Consider the following 24,568-nt stretch of genomic DNA (forward strand, 5'->3'; position numbering starts at 1 on the left):
TCTACCGAGGTATCAAGGACATCTACATTGAAGGTGATAATTTACTTGTCATTAATTCTCTTAAAGGTACTTGGAAAGCCCCATGGAAGCTTCAAAACATCATTCATGATAACAAGACTCTCCTTCAGCAATTTAGTACGGTTCACATTCAACATATTTTTCGAGAGGCAAATAAAGCGGCAGATTGGATTGCGAATGTTTGTCACCTCATTATCGAGCCTATGTATATTACACCTAGTTCTAGCCCAAAATTAGAAGATATTGTTAACAATGGTTACTTAGATTTTACCCTCGTGCGGAGGGGCTCCTATGATTCGGGTGACCTCCCAAAAACTTCACTTTAGCGACTTTTTCCTTACCTTTATAAAAAAAAAAACGAAGCATATTGAATAGCAAAACTCCATTGGCTACACTGCTACAGTGTAGTGGTGGTGACCAATTGCTAACCCCTTTTGGCTTTTGTAAAAAGACCACACAACCATCTTCCTCCTTATTGCACCCCCAAAAAGAAAGAAAAAAGGGGAAATTAAAAATAATTCACAACCAGCTAAACCTAAACCATAATCACCTTCTCTATCTTTCGCACTTTCGCGATTCTCTCTCCCCCCACCTTTCGCTATTCACAGTCACTCCGCCTGGGTGGGCTTTGCGGTTGCCAATGACGATAATCGGACATTTGTAAATTTTAGGTTTTTTTATAAAAAAATTTGATTACTTTCTGTAAATTGGAGTGAAATTTAAGCGGTTTTTTGATTGGATATATGAAATTAAAGGATTAAGGTTGTTAATTGAAGGAAATTATCAACCACTTGTTTCATCCGTTTTCCGTTCGGTGGAGGTTGATTGCTCTTTGGACTTGGTGGTTTATTCGAGTGCTGATTTTTGTTGGTGAGTTTATGTTTTTTATTTTCGCACATTTGATTTTCAGATCTGGAAATTGATTTTATCTACTGTAAATTCCGAGAACTTGCAGAAAACCGAACAATATGTTGTAGATTACGTCTGTATTTGTTATTGTTGATTGATTTGGAAATAATCTGTGAGCCCCCCTGTCGCTGCAACAAAAATTGTCGTTCCTGTCATAATAATTTCCAAGTTGGTACCCAATTCATAGCAGGCGATACCGCTAATCTTCTGTATGTACTGTGTGTCGATTATATTTATCGAATGATGTTTCGAAAGAGACGGGTGACTACTTGTTAAGTTATTATAGTGCTCGGTGAGGGGCGGGGATGGCTTGGTAGTGTTGCACATCAGTCTCTAAAGGGTTGGACAATTTGATCACAAGTTCTCCCCCCTGCGCCCTTCAAAAAAAAGTGACAATATGCATATAGATTGAGGAGTTGGTAATTATCACGTACTTGGTACTCTAAATTGACTAGTTATGGTTGAGTAATACATTATACAGTAGGGAAGTTAATCAGTGAATGATTAATACAGAATGGAGGAAGTTCTGTGCACTCTCTTTTTGTTTTGTGTTCGCATTGGCAGTGGTCAGGGGTATTGTTTATGAATTAGCATGGGATACTCATGAACTTTGTTTGCATTGTTTTAATGGAGATGACTAGATTAGGGAATAGAAGAAAGATATTTTCATTTTATTTAGTTCAAATGCCTAACTCTATAGTGGCTGGGGAGCAGAGGGTTCTAAAAGCTTAACTTCGGCTTCAATGTGGTTTCTTTTGTTTCTTGATGGTGGATGTCATTCTTATGGAGATTTTTTGCTTTCTTAATATGTTTTGAATTAGCATTAAGGTTACCAGATGTTTTCATATAAGCTAAGGAACTAGTTTTGCTGGATTCCATGATCAGAATCGAGGCGATGGCTCAAGGTTGGGCGATTTTAATTGTGCTAGCCTTGGTAGGTTGAAGATATGAGCTTAGTTGGTACTCTTGGTAGGCTGTAGATATGAGCTTAGGTGGTCGGCTGTAGATATGGGCTTTAATTTAATTCGAAGTGACTCTCATGTTGTTAAACTGAGCCGATTATTGAGATTGATGGAAGAATTTCAAAGAGAGATAATTCATGACATAGAGTTGGACACTTTTGCACCATTGGATTTTACCGTGATCACTGGCACTTTGTGTTGTTTTTCTACTTATGTTGTTTAATAGGCTATTAGATGCGTTGCGGTAGCTTAAAAATCATAGTTGTGTGGATTATTAGGTTTGGAGCTAGTGCTAGTGTATTGTCTAACTGTCTAAGAGTCTGCTTGAACAGTGGTCTTAGAGATGATGAATGCAACACTGTGGGTTTGGTGATCATGGCATTGATTGTTATGTGATGCTACTATGCTTAGTAACATAGAACATTTGGGAGGTATTATATATATTTTCTGTCAACTTGTTAATTAGACAGTGGTAATTGGCTGCTTGTGTTGATTCTGAAGTAAACAAGATATATTTAAATCGGATAGCTGGATTGATTTAATTATGAAAATTATGGCTTTCTTAAACTAGGAATATTGAGAGCTAAGTTGGTGGAGTATGTATCAGCAAGGCTCTGAAAATGGGAGATTTTAGACTATATGGAAGTGTTGGACTCGTGAAAACTTAAACATGTCCTTTATGGATGCATAAAGCCTTTCTATGTCTTCATGTTTTTTTCAAGGATTGCACTATACTCACCAATTAATCTGTTTGAAGTATTTGATATGGTCTCCGACACGGGTAGGTCAAAAGTCGATTGGAGGGTTTGAGTGATAGAGGAGGTCTAATTTTGAGTTATATTCACATGTTTTCCTTCATGACATGGCTTATCGCCTTTGGAGAAGACTTTTTGTGGTGTCTAATGAGGCTCAGGTAAGTTCTTTAAATATTGAAGATTGTTCACAAATTCGTTTTGTAGGGTTCATTGGGGGAAAGGAGAAGAGGTTGTTTTTGGGATATTTAATGATGACTACTTCATGGAGCATGTGGCTAGAAAAGAATTGGAGAATATCTAATGGTAATGCTGTCTCCTGTGATCTGCTATTGGATAAAGTCACCCTGAGGCTTTCCCAAACTTTTCTATGGGGGAGATACACAGAAATCAGGCTAGTTGTAGTTGTTTTCTTTGTGAGGACATCTTGTCCTATTTTTGTTGAGCAGTTCCCATAAAGTATTTTCTCTATGAAATAAACTAATAGCTTTAACCTCAAATTGGCAAATTTTTATTCTCTGGGATCCATGATCAATATCCTATTGGAACCTCATGAACTTTTTTCTGCAGTTTCTTTTTCTAAATTGGTTCTCGAGGAGGGTTTTAAATTTGAAGTTTTGAACTGGTGGCCTGGTCCTTGAACTCGTATAGGCTATCCAGTTTTACGACCTTTATCTAATTCACTCAAACTAGTGCAGATTGTTACATGAAATAGTGAAACACTTGCAGACGAGTTAGGTAGCAAAATACATTTTGGTACTTTTATCCGAAAGAAAAGAAGAACAGCTCACTTACTCATTCCATGACTCAGAAATTGTACCGCATTCTGCTTAACGTTGAGGTTAATTTTGAAGCTAACTTGCACATTCTGTTCTTTTTGGCATTTAACTAGTTATTTAATAAATTCAAGCATGTCTAGCTGACCATATAATGAGTACTTTCCTTATGATAGCTGGAGTTCGAACTGGTCAAACCACTGGTTACAAGTCTTCCAACTTGCATGTCAAGCTATATAGTTGGTGCTATATTGATCTTTTGTTCTTTCAACCTTGCTTGTCCAAGCTATATAGTTGGTGCAATATTGTTTAATGGTTTCACTTCTCAGTGTAAGATGAACCAGAAATGTAGCTGTAACTCAAAATAGAGTAGCTGGATGCAGAACCAAAGAGGTTTTCAGGAGGCTCAAGCCCCTCAAACCCATGTTTCCTCTTTTACTAGTTTAGAACTGTCTTGTTTTTCTCCGGGATGGTTTATAGGCTTACAACACTTGACCAAGAATGATGTTCTCTAGGAAAGGTTGTATTATTAGGTTTGAAACCATTTTTAATTCTGTTCATCCCTTTGCTTGAACATTAACCAAGTACTTATGTCAGGAGTACTATTAAATTGTTGAAGAATATGAAACTGTAATTAACTAATTAATGCGAGTTGGACTTGTCAGGATTACTAATTCTACTGTCCATTTTGGTGAGGTTATTTCCAGTTAAATGCTTACAAAAAGAATTCACTGCTTTTTATTAATTCCCTCTGTGAGTAATTAAAGGCATATTATATTTCTTGGAGGGTAGGTGAGACTCCTGAGAGTGCTGCCCTTACAGTAGCTTGTTGGCTGGAGCTAGTTTTGTCCTCTGTAACTTTGTTTTTCTTGATTACAATCTAGCTTTTTTTATGCGTGGATGCTACATTATTCCCTTTGTATGATCTTACTAAAATATTATTCTGGTTCTGCATGCTAGATTGTCTTCATTTTTGACGAGCTGAAAGAAGTTTCAGTTGTGGTGGTTTATCTTATCATTGCCTGAGTTGCCTTCATGAGTTCACTCTGGATCATCTTGTGCTTTTTGTTGCCTAAATATTGTGCTGCCACAGTATGCATTTTGGTGATCATTTTTCCAGTGGACTGCTAGGCAGATAGGATGTTCGTACTTTATGTGTCCTTGAGCAGGTGAAGAGCATGTATACTGATCGATCATGGAAATTATCGAGGGAGTATGTTTTTTTTTTTTGGGGTGCCGGGGGGGGGGGTATTTTTCTGTTGTATGTTTGTTATGAGTATATGACTGTATGAGGTCCTAGGACAATGTTATGTTAAGAAAAATATTATAACTTGGACATAGGGTGTTGTATGAGATTTTTCCGGTGAACACAGTTCTTATACGTCACTTTTTCTTAGTCTTGTGCTTGACTGGCTGTCTTCTGTGCCCACATTTATTGCCGTGGTAATAGATCATCTAGTTGCCTACGTTTTGCAAGTAGTAGAATGGTTATATATTTTCTAACTGTGAATTGGACAATCCAGATTCTGTTACAAGGAGGCTAAAATATCAAAATTGGGATGAGTATGGAGCTGAAAAGTCCGCCCGTGGTACCTAGTGGCCTTGTTCCTACTGATTGTGTCAGTGATCCAGATGAGAAGGAAATTAGCGACGATGATGATGATGATCGCAATCATAAGCATCGTAGGCGGGATACTAGATCCCAATCCTTGGAGACAGATCCGCTAGAACAAGCTTTGATACAACCGTACAGAAAACGGAGTAGGACTTATGAAAATGGGCAGAGTGATCCCCAGTCTCACTATAATCTAGATAGGGACTTCTCGAAGTTTGAAAAGAGGCGGCCTCCTGGAGTAAATTTCTTTCAGTTTCCTGGTGAACATGGTCCTGGAAGAGGAAGGGGTAGAGATTTCCATCGTGATTCACGGTTTGGTTCCGTTGATATTGCTTCCCAAATGGCTCATCCAGGTTCTATTCAGTCGGCTATGTTCACAGGAAGAGGGTTTCCTAATGTTCCAAATGCACAAGGTGGATCTTGGAGTGGCTTCGGACTACTTCCTGCAATCCCAAATGGGGCAATGGATGCAATAAATCCACTTGGGATGCCAGGAATGCTCAGACCACAGTTGAATCCTTCACTCAACATGGGTATTCAGCGTCAGCGCTGCAGAGACTTTGAGGAGCGTGGATTTTGCATGAGGGGTGATATGTGCCCAATGGAGCATGGTGTCAATCGAATTGTTGTTGAAGATGTGCAGGTATGTGTACTTTGAACTTTACAGCAACAGTCCAGATGTAACATATTGGCAAATTGCTTGCTTGCGATGCTATACCTAATTTATACTGGTAACTTCTTAATGTATATTATACCTATAGACTGTTGTTTCACCATGATTATTTTAGCTAGTTTTCTTCCTCTGTCTTTCCTACGTTGGTTTGTGCTGAGGGGTGGGATTGAGGTAATTAAAAGTACACCAAGTGGCAAGCAGCTGCTTTAGAGTTTTTTTTATTATTATTATTTCTCCCGAGATTTGGTCAGATGTTAGATTGGCAGGACGAACAACTTTCCTTTTTTTGGATATTACGACTTCTTAATAGCTTCTATGGTTTCTGGCTTACCATTGTTTCTGTGTGTTAATTTAAGTTCTAGTCACTTTTTCTTAAGGTGAATGATGTTTGTTCAGTTCCCGTATAATGCTCTTGTTCATCCTAAGTTGTGCAGCTTGTGCTTATATACCATGTGTATTTGTTGTTCCTTTATCTTGCATATATAACTTCTCACATGAAACGTTGGATATACTCTTCCGTGCCTCTTTCTGGGGTTTACTTGAAGGATTCTCCTTGTGGCAAGTGTGTTTAGAAGTTACTATAATAACAGACATAAAGCAAATGACGGATGTGGAAGAGGCTTGGTATTTGTTGCAGCATGTAATTTTACATTTGTGTTTCATAGAGGAACCTTCTTTAAGCACACACTTGTGATGCACATGTACTGGGGTGACTTAGTGGCTTAGTTGGTATCTTTTGTTAAATTAAGAATCAGTTCTCTAGTAAACGTGGTCAGTGTTCACTCTGGGGTTCCTGGTTTATGTGGTTTTATAGCATTTGTACCAGTTCAGTGCAACATACAAGCTGATCACAGTATAACCTACCTGACACTATTTAACAACGCATTTGTTTAGATACTCAGAAAACAATATGATCCTGTATTCTCGTTTGTTTGTTTGCTTTTTTTTTTTTGTTTCATAGGTTCTGAATATTTTTCTCCTAATTTGCAGAGCTTATCACAGTTTAACCTCCCGGTGTCACTCTCAAATGCACATGTCCTTGGTACATCAGCTGGAGGTGGGTTTATGCCATCAGTTGGTGTTTCTTCTGGTACATTGATGAGCAGCCGAGGTATGCATAGTAGAACAAGCAAGTCTGCTGTAGATGATGAGAGCTTGGCGGGTGTTGCTAATGCTGGTGGAGCTGATGTGTACGACCCTGACCAGCCTTTGTGGAATAATGATGGTCATGGAACATCAACTCCGCTGCTTGGGTTGAAACCACCCAACTTTGATGATTCCGAGCCCTTTATGGATGCTGACCTTTCTGATCGTGTAATCTGTAATAGTGGGGCGGCTATTAATTCACAAAGCACAAGTGCAACTGTTTGGGGACGACTCAAAAATTCAAAGAATAAGTTGGAACTGAAAGAGAAACTTGACTCTAGGACAAAGCCGTCAGAGTATCCAGAAAGTAAATTGAAAGAGAGTCGTGAGGCATCAATTAGCACACAAGGGACTTCTCATCTTGGAAAACAAAACAATGGAGGGCCATTTGGCATGAAAGTTGCTGGTTCAACTTCAAAGCTGCAAAATGATGCAGGGGCTAATGCTAGGAAACTATCCCAAAAGGCCCAACGCACTTTATTCGTCAATTGCATTCCACTGAAAGACAATAAGAAAGAAAACCTTCTCTCTCATTTTAGAAAATTTGGAGAAGTAATTGATATCTACATCCCAGCAAACAGTGAACGAGCTTTTGTGCAGTTCTCTAAAAGGGAAGAGGCAGAAAGAGCGTTGAAGGCACCTGATGCTGTAATGGGAAGCCGTTTCATTAAGTTATGGTGGGCAAACAGAGATAGCGTAGCTGAAGATGGCTCAAACAGTGTTAACAATGTGATAACGCATCAAGGTGTGTCAGCTGCTTCTGGTTCACCTCATCTGTCTGTTTTCAACAAAGGAAAAGATAATCTCCAACATGCTGCTACAAAAGTTGTAGTGCCTAAACCTCCTGACAGCCTTGTGACTGTTGGCCATGACTTTAAACCTACTGCTACCAACAGCCCGAGGGCGGCACCGCCAGCACAAAAAAAGATGGAAAATTTGGAGGTTTTGAGGGAGGAGTTACGTAAAAAACAGGAAATGTTGGAACAGAAGAGGAATGCATTTCGCCGACAGTTGGATAAACTTGCAAAGCAAGTAAGTGTTTTTCCTACTTCGATACTTCACTGTACTTCCTTTGTTTCTATTTTGCATGATGTTGCATAAATTTCCAAATAACTTGTGCCTTTTGCTTACATTAGTTTACTGCATTTGTGTTCAGCATGAATGTGTAACGTTGTAACCAAATGCAGTTTTATTGTAGTCTTTTAATGCATGTAGTATTAAATAGAGTTAATTGACCTGATGAATTTGGTTGGGCTAGATACGGGAAAAGACTGGAATTTTTTGCATTCTTAAGCTGTGAATTTTGACGTCTTATCTCAGGACGTATCATTGGACCATGATAAAAATGTACCCAATATTTATTGCCCCTGACAATGGCCTTGAGTTATGCTTGAACGTCCAAAAGACCCCTCCAAGACGCCAATGGAAATCTCGATGATGATGGAACGCGATTGCTGAAGGCAAAAGCCATAATTCATGCATAAGAACCTGTTTTGATGTCATGGAAAACTGAAAATCTGATAAAAAAATTGAGTGAAGAGGCAAAATAGACCATTTGAAAATAGACCAAAATTGCGCGTATGCCTGAATGGAGTTATTTAAAAGTTTTACTGGCATTTATGTCCATTAGGAATAGAGATAAAGTATTCGATATTAACGAGTCAGTTGTGCAGGCTACAGGAGTCAAGGATGAAGTATCAGCTGGGCAAGCTGCGAAGGAGCAGACAGTTGAACCATCAACTAGTGTGGAAAAAGCTGCAAATTTTGCAAACACTAAGTCTGCAGATGCTAATGTTTCTGGACCATTATTGCAGACTGAGGTGCATATTGAGAACATTGCATCTCAGAGATGCAGAACGAATTCAGCTGGTGCACCGCAGGATCCTCCAAATTTGAAGCACACAGTTCGTCCAATGACAACTGCTGCAGTTCCTTTTGCTATGAATAGATATAAATTGGATAACAGGCCAGCAACTTTTAGGATAAAAGCACCTTTACCGTTCAATTTGGCAAATGTGAGTACTGCTTCCCCTACTCCCCCAAAACGAAAAAAATCTGTGCTTACTTTGCATGTGCCTGTACCTCAAATATGTTGCTAGGCTATAGAGTGTCAACTTATGTGTCTTTTCTAGAGCTCCATTGACGATTATTTATTAATATTCAGCTAAATTACTCGTTAGGTAATTTCAAAAGCACAATTTACCATTGGACTGCTGTATTTGGTGTTTTACCGTAAAATGCATAATATTGCAACTGTTGCATGAGATCCTGGGCTGGTTGTGCTGAGTTGATGTAGACTGTTGAAGGTACTTGCATATGATTTACTTATCTCGAGAATGTGGCAAGTACTTGGCGTAATTATGGCATTATATGAGTGGAACCCCCTCATCCTCCCAGTCTTGAGAGATTTGAGTTCTCGATTGTTTGCAAATGGGGTCACATTTTTTCATGCTTTGAATGAAAAGCTGCTGCTTAACTTGTACAGCTTTTAGTGCCTTCCAAAATGTACTCTTTTGTGCTCTGAGATCTCAGTTATTAGTCTAATTACAAGAAAGCTTAACAATAAAAGTGTCATCCTCTCATGTCTAACAGGTTGTTGCTTTAAAGGATCACTTTTCCTTTTACGGTGTTGTATCTAATGTGGAGATAGAAGATTCTGGCGAGGAAGAGAGTCCTAAAGGCCACAATGATGATTCCGAGGCAATGAAGAAGTGCTCTGCTCGTATAAGCTTTTCAACTCGACAGTCAGCTGAAAGGGCATTCTTGAATGGTAAATGTTGGAATGGATACAATTTACAGTTTTCATGGGTAACTTCAAGTATTCCTAGTACCAGTAGAAGTAGTGGGGAAAGTTCGTCGGCTTTTAAAGGTATTATTAATGTAGAAGTTGAGTCTGAGGATACAACAAAGCATGATAAATCCCAGGGCAACAAAGAGAGTAATTCAACTCCTAAGTCATCAAATGGACTTTGTGGTGATAGCCCCAGGTCCAATAACAAAGACAGTCCTAACAAAGACAGTCCTACAGCAGCTGTTCAGTCTCCAGATAAATCAGCAAATTATATACCCTTAGAAGCAGATGGATCGGAAAATAGAGATTTTCAAGTGCAAGACAAAGAAGAAGAAGAAGAAGAAGAAGAAGAAGAAGAAGAAGAAGAAGAAGAAGAAGATAGCTTCATTGAGGCGGATGGAAATTTGAGAGTCAGTCCTAAACTTCTTGCTGCAGAGAGACTTGCCTGAAGGTAAAACTTGTCAAGGGATGTCAAAATTTTGAGACTTTGTACAGCCAAAATGTAAAACTATAATGAAAATTTGACAATCTTTTGTTTAAGAAACAATGTAGATGGGATCCCCAGATTTTCGTTGTTATGGATCGGTCGATGTTCTAATTTTGAACTGGCCACTTGAGGTTGGTTAAACTAAGCTCTTTCCTTCTTTTGTACTTCTATAGGATTTTCAATATATATTTGTTTCCGTTGTAAACACACTCCAAACTTTCAGGTGGGAATAAAAAAAAGCAGAGCAACTACAAAACGCCCTCAATCAGCCACCATTGTTAGCCATAGGCCTGGTTATCGGGCGGGGCGGGTCAGGGTCGGTGCGGGTCAAAAGAGGGACGTGTATTGAAAGGGTCATTTTTAGAGGGTCGATAATGGGCGGGTCAAAAGCGGGTCGCGGGTCAATAGCGGGTCATTATTGGGCGGGTCAATAAACGAGCAATGAAAAATGAAAAACAAAATAGCCATGTGCAAGTACAAGTAAATACGAAGCTATGCATGTAATTTTTTGTATAATTACTATTTTTATTTTCAAAATAATTGTAGTATAAGTTTGACCCTATAATGACCATGTCCAATAAAGGCCCTGTCCAATAAGAGCCCTGCCCAATAAAATCCCTATTAACTTGACCCTAACCCTATATCCATTGGACTACCCTGTCCAATAACCAGGTCTAGTTAGCCATCATCACCATTATCAACCATCATCTTCATCCTCATCATCGACCCCACTGATATCTGCCGTCATCAGCCCCTTGTTTATCGTGATTAATTTTTTGTTTATTTATCGTTTGATGTTAATAATTCTCATCGTTATTATTATTGTTGCTACTACTATTTTTATTTTTATTTTGGTAAATAGTAGTAATATTATTAACCAGAAATAAGAGGAACAAACTTCATACGAAGTATAATAATTGAACCCGTCAGTATTAGGACATAACAAGCCAAAAACGCACCAACACGGCCTACTAAAAACACAAGTACAGGCAAAACATAACACGGATCACTAAGCAAACAATCTACCTTACTTTTTAATCTGAAAACATGTACTAGAGTTGACAACTTAATTGGATACCCTTAACAATCTCAGGGAGAAATCTAAACCACTTGGGTGAACATGTGCCATTTTTGGAACGTTAGGTCTTTTAGACACGAGGGTGGAAGGGTTAGGGAAAAACCCCACCCAAACCCGAGCAGCAAAACCCGAACCTGTGACTTGGTAGAAATGAATATACCAAACATGAAACATCATCGGTGCTTAAACTCCATATGATTGAAAATTGAAGATCTTGGAGAGGAACAAAGATCCTTTGCAGACACAATAAGCATATTTAGTTATTTACACACATGAAAAGGGTAAAGAGATGAGGATGGGGAAAATGGAAAAGAGAGCGCGATAAAGCTTGCAAATTTACATATTTAGGCCTTCAAATGCAAAGTTCAAATATACTACAAGAACAAATAATTACTTGGTAGATCAACCATTCGAACCACCAGTTGAAGGTGGCTTCTTATAAGTTCACATACCTCTCCTTCGGTTTACAATATAAAGTACAATCAATACCGATATTCTCATTGAATTTATTTATTTATTTTGCAGACTATATATAAACACTATCCTAATCAGTACATCACAACAATCACTGGTAGGATATAAGATTACACAGTTTCACAATGAGCAACTTCCTGTTCACATAACGAGCCGCATTTGCTCTATGCTGTACCCCTCGATAACCTAAGAGCAAGTCATCTCGATGATTTCAGGGAAACAGGACAGAGTCTATGCTCTGCTTTGCGCCCAGTTAACTTAAATGGAGCGTCAAGTGTCCGTTTAAGTTTTACTGGTTACAGAACTCTTCTTGAATAGTGCATAGGCATCACTGTATATTGCTACAACATTTGAGAATACTGCTAGGACAATCATCAAAATGGCCAAGGATTTTTCTTTGGTTGTGGAAATGGCATACCGGTCCCTGAAATCATTGCATAACAAGAATTAGTCCATATGGTTCGATACTAAGTTTAACCCGTGCATATTTTTGTATGCCATTCATGTAGGTGAGGCAATCACAGTTGGCTCACTGCTCATACCATAAGACACTGCAGCATAACCAAGGAGCCAAACCAAAACTATAGTCTCATCATATAGTGATCATTTAATTGAAACCCAAAAATGGCTGCATATTATGGATCTTCCATAATACTATGACAAAATAATTGAGTAAAACATGACTGCCAATACTCTGATTTGGTTAGGCCTGCAGCAGTATCAAGAGCATCATACTTGGATTTGCTTGCAAGGAATGTCTCGAAAGCAGTTGACTACAAACAACAACACTGACAGGCAAAAAGTAAAAATATGCATGCACTGTTGACCAGGTCAAACTCATGGACTGTTGCACAGAACCAAAATACAAAGTTTGACAGCATCAATATAATTAGGTTGGATTGTGCATAGGAAGTTGTTTTTTAATAGTACTGAACTTGTGCAACTAAGAAGAATAAATAAAGTTTACTTATCTTATGTATAAAGGAAGTCTAATAAGAATAAGTGAATGAGGTACTCACTTTAAGATAATAGCAGCAGGAAAGATAAACCCAAGACAAACAGCAGCAGTTGCTCCAGTAAACTGAAAAGCATCCCAGATGCTTGGTATGAAAGTTGCTCCGAGGAATATAAGAGTTATAAGGACGATGGTAATCAAAGAGAATCTCTTGTTGCTGTGAACCAGAGGACTTGATGAGGGGAAGAAAAGGCCGTCGATATTGATCCGTAATGGATAGAAGACAATGGGGAAAACAAGCATCAAGTGTGCAGCATAGCTGACACGAACAGCATCATTCAACACGGCACCAAATGGTATTCCGAGGTCAGTATCAAAGTTTGCAAGGACATCATCCAGAGTTCCATCACCAAAGAGAAGAAACCCAAATAAACTTGTCATTACATATACAGAAGAACAGAGTCCAAGTGCAGTTCGTACAACAGATTTTATTTGGGTAGAGTCCTCGAGTTCATTGTCAATAGAGTGAACTGCAAAATTCAAAGTTGTGGTTCAATTCAATCACAAATTAGCAACTAATGCTGGTCTTTCATCAAAACACCCCATAAATCAAATCAACCAGTTACCTATTATAGTTCTATAGGTGCAGAAAAAAGGCATATGAATTCGGTTTTTGTCAACACAAAGCATTCCATTACACTTATTTATCCTTTCAATCATATCAATACTCTTAGCATACTTGCACAACTACCCACTTACGGCGCATCTGTGCAAGTTTGCTTCATTGGAGAAAACTGACTGGTTTAAATTCATGGGTTACAATGTCCCACACAATTTCAAGATATGAAAGGAACATGGTAGCTTGTAACTCTTCAAAGAGGAAAAGTTGACCTACGAATTGCTACAACAGAACATCATTTGACTTGTTCATACTGTTTGTATAGACAATCTTTTGGGAAATTGGGAATAGTGCATCTGCAAGTCATCTTTTTTCAGGAGAAATGCACTAGTTCAAATTAATAGGTTGCATGTCCAACATGAATGATTTGAACCTTCAAATAGGGACATTTTCTCTTCTGAGCACTATAAGCACCACATTTTGACCGCATGCAGTGACAACTGACAAGAATCAAGTCTTCTAAAACTGGAGAAAATGGACTGCTTCCATTTCGTAGGACTCGAATCAAATCCCACATTATTATGTTTTTCATTAGTTTAGAAAACACCAAGAGAATAGTCGACTGTTGACATACCATTGTAGTGACAAATATACGCTGTGACAAGAACAGGAACGGATGTGAAGAGTTTCCAGAATGAATTAAAATCAGTAATGTCTGGAAGCAATCTGGGCATCATCACAGTGCCGCTTACCAACTTAATAACCGCAATTCCCACCATAATTACAAGAAATACAACAGCCAGCCCAACTGATAATGCAGATGTATATCTCAGAGAATCTGCATCATAAACACAAACTATGAGCATTTATCATGGTAATTAATAAAATTTAGGAACTTTGAAACCCTATCCTACATTCCTATATCTTCATAAAATAAGAACAGCCTATACCTGCAGGCCTGCAGTAGACCAAGTATTATATCCATAATTTTTTAAATACTACTATATTCTAAACACAGGCATAATATGGCTCCAATGCCATAGTCTAAACACCATCATTTATCATAAATTGATCCAAGTATCCTAACTGGTCAGTTATGATATATCACATGAAACTTGAAGAACAATGAGCCAACCAAGAATGTCTTGTATGCGGTTATTAATCCAATGAAACTGCAATGGAGGCAAGATAGCAACAACAACAAAAAAATTGGTTCCAAGATGGCAAACGACCTTGTATTTGCAGATTTATTAAAGAACAAAGTGCATTTTCTAAATAGCAACTACGACTACCAAGACTGAACAATGCAGCAACAACTCACCAATACGCTTGAAGCAAGCCAATGGAGCAAACACACACAGAGTTGTGATAAGGAGAACAGCGAACCGGCCATTCCACCAATTATCTCCAAACCAACCTTCTAGGACACCAGCATGATGAATTCCACTGGCAGATGTTCCTGAGAGCACATCACCTTCAAAGAATCCCAGAAAAAACAGATCAACATCTTTAGTGCAACACAGTATATAAAATACGGAGTACAAACCACATCATATCTCACAATCTTAACAACTTCAGAGAACCAAATCAAAAAACCGCCACTGAATCACACATCAAAAGAAAGCTCAAAAACCACAATTAAGTAAAATTGGCATGTTATCCAAATATATACCTATGATGATCATATACACTATAAGAACACCAATGTTGTTAACTAAAACAGCAACTTGCAGCAAAATTCTACCAACTTTTCCAAATGCATCTTCCATAACACCACCATAAGAGGAACACTTTCCAGTCCTGCTAAACTTGAGCAACATTTCAATTGATTTCTCGGTCAAAAAAGCCATAAATACGATCATAAAAATCCCAAGACCAAGACCTAAGATCTTCATAGTAGCAGGCAAAGACATAATTCCTGCTCCAATAATTGTTGTGGACAAATTAAAGACTGCCCCAGAAAATGAAGCCCCATTAAACTCATCAAATCCGGCTTCGTGTTCACGTTTTGTGGGTAACAAAGGGGCATTCTCATCTGGAACTTGCTTCGATTTCTTTGATTTTCTCTCTCTCTTCGACTCCATCTTACCAATGGTCATTTTTTTCCCAAAAAAACAAATTCAATTTCTAAGCTGCCCCTAAAACTTTAAACTTTATGAAGAAATAAAAACTTATTTGATCCTGCTCAAACCTATACAATGAAGATTTGCTTCCAAACTTATGCAAAAAGGGTATCTGGGATTTTGTGATTCAAGTGTAAAAATGATCCAAAATCTTTGATTTCGAAATTTTGGGGGAAATTTTAGGGTTTTGGGTTAACAAAAACAAGATTATTTTTACACCAACTGATCAAAATTGGAAATTTGGAAAACCCAAATGACCCGATAAATGAAAACCCAGAAATATGATTGCAAATTTAGTAATAAAACCCAAGAAATCCCCTGAATTTTGCTGTAAATTGACCAGAATTAGTGACCACCGAGATTATGAGTTTACCACATAAACAAATAATCAAAATAAAATATCATAAAAGAAGAATCAATCAAAGATGATAAGTAGAAAGATTGTTTGTTTGTGGAATATCAAAGTTGAAAGGTGTAGCTTAATTTAGTTGAAGATAAGACTTGAAAAAAATGAGGAAGAACTGAAGTGAGAGAAATCGGCACGCCAATATAGTTGAGCAATATTACCGCGTAACTGTATCAAAATTGACTATTTGAGATTATTAAATTAAATTCACTTTCTCAACAGCTGCAAAAATTAGTTTTCCCTATTATTTTAAGTTTCTTCTCAAGGGGAAAATAATTATGAATTTAATAATCCTTAAGGTGCGTAATGATTAATGATGTCTCTTTCAGCAATTTGTGTTCCATTTTCATTTGTTTACTAATAATACATTGTTAAACAATTTGTGTTATTGTTAAGCACGGCTTCTAAATTAAGAAAAAATTAAACACCTTCTAGTTGTTGGCGATATAACATACTTGTACAAGAAACGTCATCTACATTGACCTATAGTTGATCATCCTTAAAAAAAAAATCTAGAGTGGATCATCATATTCGTCAATGGCCCGTTTCATAAAATGTGGCTTTTGGATAGCTCAAAAATGTGTTCTAAAAAAAAGTCTAAGCCTTATCCAAAAAAGTTTGTTTGCCGTCAATTTGTTAATTTGGACATAAGTCATGAGCTTGTGTAGTAAAACCCGGTCCGATCCGACTTTGAATTAAACTACGGAGTATTTAGTTAAGATGTAGTAACATACAATTGGCTTGTTATTTACCGTCCATTTATTTACCCACATATCCTCCTATATTTACCTCCCTCCTTTCACCATTTACTTTCTTCCACTTCTAACCTTCCCACTGTAAGAAATGGTACTGTAAAATCCGAAAATGATAAGAAAATATGGGCCGAATATTTGATGTGTGTAAAGTTGTGACGTGTAACAAAACATTGTTTTAGAAGCAAAATTCGCCCCGACTATGGTGCAATCGGAAATGGCGTTGCCCTCCAAAATTCAACACAACGTTTCTCCGAAATCTCACTCAACTAAGGAGGAATGTGGAACTCATAACAATGCTCAGAACATTAGAGAAGGAAGGAGGAGGAAGATAATTTTTTGGTGTTATGAAAATGATCCCAAAAATTGATTTTAAAGGCAATAGCATTTACCATAGGAAATCAGAAACGATTGAGGTAATCAAAACAGTTGAAACTGGAAAATCAGTATTCAATGGGGCAATCGAAACGGAAGCTAAAATCAGGAACAATTTCCGTAATTTATGCGACCGTTACGATATTAATTGTGAATGTAAGTGAACTTCGTAACTGATCAGTCTCATGAGTTCTGGACTGCCAGTACGACTTGTTTCCCAAGTAAATATTCATGGAGTAGTGGCCAAGGTATTCTTGAATGCTATATAAGGATGCATCATCAGTCATTCTAAAGTGTCTGACTCTAGCAGTCTTTCCATTATGCCTGGTTTAAGAGGAAAAATATTTTAAAATAAATATGTTTTATTTTCCACGTTCTTGAGTCAGTCTATTAGTTTCAAGCTCCTATGAGTTCCTTGTTCCTCACTGTTCTTTCAAGTAATACATACTAGAGGGATACTAATCAATTATTAATCATCTATATTTTGAGAGTTGGTCAAGGGTTGAGTGAGCTCTTGTAAAGGGGAATCGGTCAAGGGTTTGAGTGAATTCTTGTATCAAGTTTTGGGCAGGAACTTGAGTGAGTTCCTGATGTGTATGGGGTAGGAACTTGAGTGAGTTCCTGTTGTATTGGGTAGGCTTTGAGTGAAGTCTATAAGAGAGAAACAGGGAGGCTTTGAGTGAAGCAAAAGAGTCAAGAGAGACTTCTAGGGAAGTCAGTGAGAGCGTAGTTGTTTGAGGAACAACTATTGGGAGCTTGAGTTCGTAGAGGAACTCAAGTAATGCCCGAGTTCCTTATAGGTTTGTAACTGAGTTGTTGCCCTATAGTGAAAAGAGTTTGAGTTGAAATCCCTAGTGGGTCGAGGTTTTTCTTTCTAGTTGGGCCTAGAAAGTTTCCTCGTAAAATCTCTCTTGCATTGTTTCTCTACTTGCTTTAAGTTCCTTTATAATTCCGCAAAATTGGCTAGCAAGATCCACATTACAATTCAACCCCCCCCCCTCTTGTAGTGTTTCATCCGAATAACAGTTGGTATCAGAGCAGGAACTCACTGATAAGCACGCAACCCTGCTGAGTTATGTTCTTGGAAGGAGGAACAATTACAAGAAACTTGACAAAAGGAACTCGGTCCTACATATTCAAAGGAACAAGGGAGAATTGAATTTTATTGTTAAATAAAAGTCAGTCAAGGTGTAACAGACGATCTTCTAAGAGCAGGAACTCGTTGATAAGCAGGCAACCCTGCTGAGTTAAGTTCCTGGAAGGAGTAACAATTACAAGAAACTTGACGAAAGGAACTCGGTCCTACATATTCAAAACAAGAGAGATCTGAATTTTATTGTTAAATAAAAGTCAGTCAAGGTGTAACAGACGATCTTCTAAGTTAAATATATCTTCCTTTAAACCTTCTTTGTGTGTATACATTAATTTATTGCGTTTTCCTTGCATTTTTTGTAATGGAACTACTGTTTTATTTTGATTTAAAATCGAATTTGAAAAATCTAAAATCTATTTTTAATAGACGATTTTTCAATTTATTTTTTCAAACTACAGTACATTAATATTGGTTCAAGAAAACGACTTTTGAGAAAATGCATACAAGAATTTGTGGAACTTGGAATTTTTTTTAGGCAAAGTTACATATTGCATATGTTATTTTCCGCCTAAGAAAAATTATTTTTTATATGCTTCATGAGTATTGAATATCATTTATATGAATATATGCATATTGTATATTTGTAGTAGTAGTTGTGTTAATTATATTCTTAACAGTTATTACTGACAAGAAGGAATCCAAATCATGTTGGGTTCCCACGATTAAGAAAATGGTACAGGAACAGTTAAATGTGACACTAATGTGTCAAGGATCAACGTAACAGTTTCATTCCTCGTTCTTATGAAATTAAGTTCCACATGCATTGAGGAACTCGCTGGATCATTGATGACCCACGAGTGATACTTAGGAACTCACGAGGGTGCAACATTTAGATGACTCATTACATCAGCACCTCACATGGGAACAAGAATCAAAATCCGAAGAGGAACTTTCGGATAAAAGAACACCTCAAGATTCTCAATTATATTTAATGGAAAATTCTGACCTTCAGTTGGATATGAGGTAGGTTTCTTTTTAACAAGCCTATTATTTATTTTAATATGGAACCTAAGCAAAGTAGTGTTCCTTGATTCAATAAGGGGACTATATGAATGCCTAAGTGAGGGGGAACAACGCATGGCACTAGTTGTTCCTAGTAATTCATTAACAATATATTTTATTCTCTCACTAAAAGGCTTATTAATAATGTAGGAAAATCTTATATAAGTTTGAAATTCGTTGAAATTTCCTTGAATTTCCCTTAAGACTCATTATATTGTGTATTATACGTGTAGAGTTTATGTGAACAGTCTTTCTTATAAAATTGACACCACAATTTTTCTATGTCTTGTACGTAGTCATAAGCTAGAATTGAATTAAGGACTCACTGATGTCTTTGCAATATTACCCTTAGTTTCCAAACTTCTTATGCGTTGATGAAAAGGAAAAAGAAGCAAAAAGTGAAGTCCCATTTCCTTATGGAACAAAATAATGTTTTTTCATTCGATCCATGTGCACTCTTAAGAATGTCCAAATCTTGTAAATGTGTGACAATTTATTTCTTCCATGACATCCACCATTTAAACTCCTCTTTCTCACAAAAATGTTTCCTACACTTTTCCTACCGTATCTCTACAACATATTAAAGATCACAAAATCAATTCATATCACACATTGATTTCTTTTTCTTTTAAAAAACATTCTCAAAAATATTACTAGATTGACGTTTGAGCAAATTAATTTTTTTCTTTTGCCTCGTGTTTGACCATAAACTATATGTTCTTGGTGGTGCGGTGTCATAATAAGTTTGGAAGATTGTTTATAAATCCTTGAAACGAAGTACACTTTTTGATGATGTTAAATGGGGAAGAGAAAAGGCAAAGATACTTATTTCTTACTTTTATAAGATGATTATAATTTATTTATATTTTATTCTCTACTAAATAATGATCTTGCTACTAAGTTCCTGTTAGTTTTTATTATTACTTTGCCTTGGTTTGTCATCACCAAAAAGGCGTAAATTGTTGAGTCAATATGGTTTTGATGATGACAAACTAAAGTAATCAACTAACGTGGTTTTCAAGTTGTATGTGTGCAAGGATCATTAACGAATAGTTGTGCCCAAGTCATCAATAATAAAGCTTACTAGAAGTTGATGACTGTGAGATGCTTATAACAAAGAAGCATAAAATTTAGAGCTGGAATTGCAGAGCAGTTCCTAAGGATGAACTCTAGAGAAGTTGTGAGTTATAAAGTTCCTGCGGAAGAACTGGAGCTCCAGATGAGCTAGAGTAACCCCGAAAGAGAAGCAGATGTCCCTGAGGAGCACTTGTTCCTGAAGAACAATGATTGTTCCCGAGGAACAACCAATATGAGAAGCACTTGTTCCTGAGGAACAAACAATATGCGGAGCATTTGTTCCTGGGGAACAACCAACATGCGGAGCAGCATGAAACATGAAGACAAGAAATAAGAGTTTATTTTCTAGGATTCATGTAAGTATATGGAAACGTGAAAGGTAATGGAATAAGGTATCAAAAGGAACTCGTGTCAGTGGAACTCGTGTCTAGGAACTTGGTCTGCATCCTAAATATAATGTCAGTATGCATTAATCTAATTGTCGGTTAACTTAGAATATAACGTGCATTTAGTATAATCTATTTAAGAGTTTTAATTTGATTAAAAGTCTTAATAAGATAAATAAGGTAATTGATTAAGTCTAGGATTCTTAATAAGATAAATAAGGTAATTGATTAAGTCTAGGATTCTTAATAAGATAATATGTTTTATATTTTGGAAATCATTAATTAATTATTAGAGTCTTATTCATTTGGGTATCTTGGAATTAATTAATTAAGAGTCCTATTAATTTGGGTATCATAGGTAGTCAAATATTAATTTACGTTCATGAGTAGATTAATTAGGTAGGTTCCTATTAACTTGGGAATCCTATGACATCAGTTAATAAATCACGTTTTATATAACTGGCATTTAGTGGATTTGTTTTAGGAACATAGGATCATGCCTAGTAACTAGAATGCACTACTTGGTATTGACTTGTTCCCCAAGTATGATTAATCACATTATACTTCACGTTCATATATCACGTTCAACAATTAGTGGGTTAGTGGTTGTGCTTGTTTCCCAAGTAAATATTCATGGAGTAGTGGCCAAGGCATTCTTGAATGCTATATAAGGATGCATCATCAGTCATTCTAAAGTGTCTGACTCTAGCAGTCTTTCCATTATGCCTAGTTTAAGAGGAAAAATATTTTAAAAGAAATATGTTTTGTTTTCCACGTTCTTGAGTCAGTCTATTAGTCTCAAGCTCCTATGAGTTCCTTGTTCCTCACTGTTCTTTCACGTAATACATACTAGAGGGATACTAATCAATTATTAATCATCTATATTTTGAGAGTTGGTCAAGGGTTGAGTGAGCTCTTGTAAAGGGGCATTGGTCAAGGGTTTGAGTGAATTCTTGTATCAAGTTTTGGGCAGGAACTTGAGTGAGTTCCTGATGTGTATGGGGTAGGAACTTGAGTGAGTTCCTGTTGTATTGGGTAGGCTTTGAGTGAAGTCTATAAGAGAGAAACAGGGAGGCTTTGAGTGAAGCAAAAGAGTCAAGAGAGACTTCTAGGGAAGTCAGTGAAAGCGTAGTTGTTTGAGGAACAACTATTGGGAACTTGAGTTCGTAGAGGAACTCAAGTAATGCCCGAGTTCCTTATAGGTTTGTAACTGAGTTGTTGCTCTATAGTGAAAAGAGTTTGAGTTGAAATCCCTAGTGGGTCGAGGTTTTCTTTCTAGTTGGGCCTAGAAAGTTTCCTCGTAAAAGCTCTCTTGCATTGTCTCTCTACTTGCTTTAAGTTCCTTTATAATTCCGCAAAATTGGCTAGCAAGATCCACATTACATGTAACACCCTAATAATTCCTTGCTTTTTATAAAATATTTTCCAACTTAAAACACAGGAATTACCAAGATATTACCGCCACCGTGATAACGGCTAAGGCTATTTACCAGAATTACGCAGCGGAATTAACTAACTTTCAAAACATATTAAATAAGTAGTTAATGGTTATTAAAACAAGTTGGAACCACAGAGGCCCAAAACCAAAGTATTAAATCATTTGAAATCCATTAACTATAAATAGTAGCAATAGAAGTAGTCATGACTATAAATAAAAGTAGAGTTTATAAATACGGAAGATTAAACTCTCAACACGAATCCCATGATAACTTCTCCCGCAAGTTATCTCTACAAACCTGCTTATTAAAAATCTACTCCCCAACAACGCAAATGCAATTGATGGATCATCATAGGTCATTAAGGCAAAGGCCATGACCAGAAGACATGAAGCACGAAGTCAGCAAAAGCTGAGTACGAACAAGCTAGAATAACATTCTATCCTAACATGCTTCACTCGACAAATTAAATAATCCACATGCAAAAGCCATATAATAAATAAATAAACATGGAGACAAGACTCGACACTTGACACGACTCTTGACTCACAGTTTAATAAAAAGTAGCTTCGAACGGGTAAAAGAAAGTATCCTCAAAAGGAAAGAAAAGGGTGATGGGAGCCAACCATACACCAAAATAAGTCGGGCTACTACCGACAGTCGGGTCATACCGACAGGAATTCCAATGCACAACGGCATAAAAGAAGAATGAAACAACGTCTTGTATCATTCTAGGATTACACGTTATCCGGCAAGACTCCCCCCATTGTTCATACTCAAGGTATATACGTTCCAAGAGTTTTGAAGCTCTTTGGGTTACACTTTACGTTAATTAATATGTTATGTTCAAGGCGACTCAAGACTCTACTCAAGACACAACATACAAACAATTGAACAATTAAACAATTCAACAATGACACTTCATTATTTTACTTCTTTAGGACTTGTGATCAAACATAGACTCGAGTGAAATTACTCCCATTGTTCCTTCTCAAAACACCGTTTGAGATAACCCGAAATTGCCTATTAACAAGCGGGGTGTGCCCTTAGCACGAATTGTCCTTAATTCAATTCACACATACTCTATAACATATTCTACCCCTTGGTAGAATATATATTGCTCACTGGCAATATTCGACTGGCTCAATAATTATTCTAGACATCCTGTACTATAGCATAATAATAATAATAACAACTTGCATGCGCACTACTCATACATGCAAACCAACTTGAACAACATGCTTAACATAATTCAACGATTATTGATGAGTGACATTTATGTCGCTCATAGGGTAGTAACTTAGGCATAATTTGAGTCATTTTATTTTATTTTTAATCTTTATTTTCCTTAATTTCTTATTTTGATAAATTATAGCTTAGTTTAGCGTTTTTAGCTCTTTTTTTGTTAGTTTTTAGATCTTAACTTCGTAATTTATTTATTTTATTTATTTTCTAATTTTATAGTTTAATTATTATAGTTTTCGTTATTGATTTTCTATTTCATACTTTATTTTATTTTATTTTCTATTTCTATTTCTTTCTACTATTATTATTATCATTATTATTATTATTATTATTTTATTTTTTTATATTTTTTATATGTCTTGTTCCTCCCGTTGTCTTTGTTTATTTTGTGTAGGAGCATGTGTGTGTGTTTCGGAATACGAATTTCAAGAGCCGAATTAATAGTACAACAAGGTCACGCCTTATCCTACACCACTCCTACAGTCTATCCTACACCACACTATCTTCTCTACCAACTGCTCATCCCACGCTACAGCAGCAGCTGACAACCAATGCTGCACCACCAGCATCAACGCACCATCTTCCTCAACAGCAAACAACATCAAACACGATAATTGAGGCCAAAATCGCACATCAAACAACAGTCCAAATACAGAGAAAACAGAGAGATTCGGGTTCGACCGAACCCGTAATGGAGTTCGACCGAACCGAAGATTCAGAGTTCCTGATTGTATGAGGTTCGGTCGAACCTGAACGGTGTTCGCCCAAACCGAAAATAAGTCCGACCGAACCTCCATTTGTGTTCGTTCGAACATTTGAGCGCGAATTTCTTGTACGAAATTAATGAATTCCGACGGTTGTGATTTGAAATATTGATGAAAGGCTGCGATTTGATGATATGTCCATGATGATGGGCCGATGATGTTGATCGGACAGCGGTAATGGCCATTGATGAAGATGAGCGTTCACGATTGTGGAGGATGATGGGGCTGCAAAGGAGAGGAGCATCTTTCCATTTGAATTGAAAGAAAAACGACGAAGGTAGATTGGAGTTTTTTTTTCGTGGGCCTGAGGGGGCTGATTTCGTTTTTGGTTTTGGGGTAAATGAGGGGTCTGACTTGTTTTGGGGGAGATTTTCATTTTCATTTTTTTTCCTTTTTCTTTTTCCTTTTTTTTTCTTTCTTTACTTTCTTATTAATTCTATTATTTTGTTTTACTTTTCTTTTCTATTTTTTAGTTTTCTCTCTTTTATTTTTTTCCTTAGGAACTTGTAGTATAAACACTCTCATTTTAAGAGGGATTAGGACCCATGTACATAATTAAGCTTAGCTCTCATTTTCTCTTAGGGTTTAGGGTTT

The 24,568-nt window shown here is 37.0% G+C and overlaps 2 protein-coding genes across 3 annotated transcripts; one reads left to right on the forward strand and one right to left on the reverse strand.

The window, feature by feature from the left end:
• The first annotated feature begins 399 nt into the window (after positions 1-399).
• Positions 400-10,334, forward strand: LOC110806060 (zinc finger CCCH domain-containing protein 41). 2 transcript variants are annotated; one of them, XM_056836407.1, is made up of 6 exons: positions 420-888; positions 2,849-2,947; positions 4,941-5,675; positions 6,696-7,883; positions 8,525-8,866; positions 9,444-10,334. In XM_056836407.1, exons 3-6 carry the CDS (start codon positions 4,977-4,979, stop codon positions 10,089-10,091), a joined length of 2,877 nt encoding a protein of 958 aa, XP_056692385.1. In that variant the 5' UTR covers positions 420-888; positions 2,849-2,947; positions 4,941-4,976; the 3' UTR covers positions 10,092-10,334. The 2 variants fall into 2 exon arrangements, with proteins under 2 accessions (XP_021867386.2, XP_056692385.1); XM_022011694.2 differs by lacking the exon at positions 2,849-2,947 and having other exon boundaries at positions 400-888.
• A 1,195-nt stretch (positions 10,335-11,529) lies between these two features.
• On the reverse strand, positions 11,530-16,059 carry LOC110806072 (amino acid transporter AVT6A). Its single transcript, XM_022011709.2, has 5 exons — positions 14,928-16,059; positions 14,577-14,729; positions 13,890-14,093; positions 12,701-13,166; positions 11,530-12,105 (listed from the first exon to the last, which is right to left on the reverse strand). Exons 1-5 carry the CDS (start codon positions 15,352-15,354, stop codon positions 11,964-11,966), a joined length of 1,392 nt encoding a protein of 463 aa, XP_021867401.1. The 5' UTR covers positions 15,355-16,059; the 3' UTR covers positions 11,530-11,963.
• Positions 16,060-24,568: the final 8,509 nt, after the last annotated feature.

Source organism: Spinacia oleracea, chromosome 1 (genome assembly GCF_020520425.1).
Source record: "Spinacia oleracea cultivar Varoflay chromosome 1, BTI_SOV_V1, whole genome shotgun sequence".
In the NCBI taxonomy this organism is placed as follows: Eukaryota; Viridiplantae; Streptophyta; class Magnoliopsida; order Caryophyllales; family Amaranthaceae; genus Spinacia; species Spinacia oleracea.

Excerpts from the sequence above, each read along its gene's own strand:
- LOC110806060 (XM_022011694.2), top strand. The coding sequence starts at position 4,977 with ATGAGTATGGAGCTGAAAAGTCCGCCCGTGGTACCTAGTGGCCTTGTT. Across the intron at positions 7,884-8,524 it reads TGGATAAACTTGCAAAGCAA|GCTACAGGAGTCAAGGATGA; the intron begins GTAAGTGTTTTT and ends TCAGTTGTGCAG. Across the intron at positions 8,867-9,443 it reads TACCGTTCAATTTGGCAAAT|GTTGTTGCTTTAAAGGATCA; the intron begins GTGAGTACTGCT and ends CATGTCTAACAG.
- LOC110806072 (XM_022011709.2), bottom strand. The coding sequence starts at position 15,354 with ATGACCATTGGTAAGATGGAGTCGAAGAGAGAGAGAAAATCAAAGAAA. Across the intron at positions 13,167-13,889 it reads GTATATTTGTCACTACAATG|TTCACTCTATTGACAATGAA; the intron begins GTATGTCAACAG and ends TGAATTTTGCAG. Across the intron at positions 12,106-12,700 it reads CCTGCTGCTATTATCTTAAA|GGACCGGTATGCCATTTCCA; the intron begins GTGAGTACCTCA and ends CAATGATTTCAG.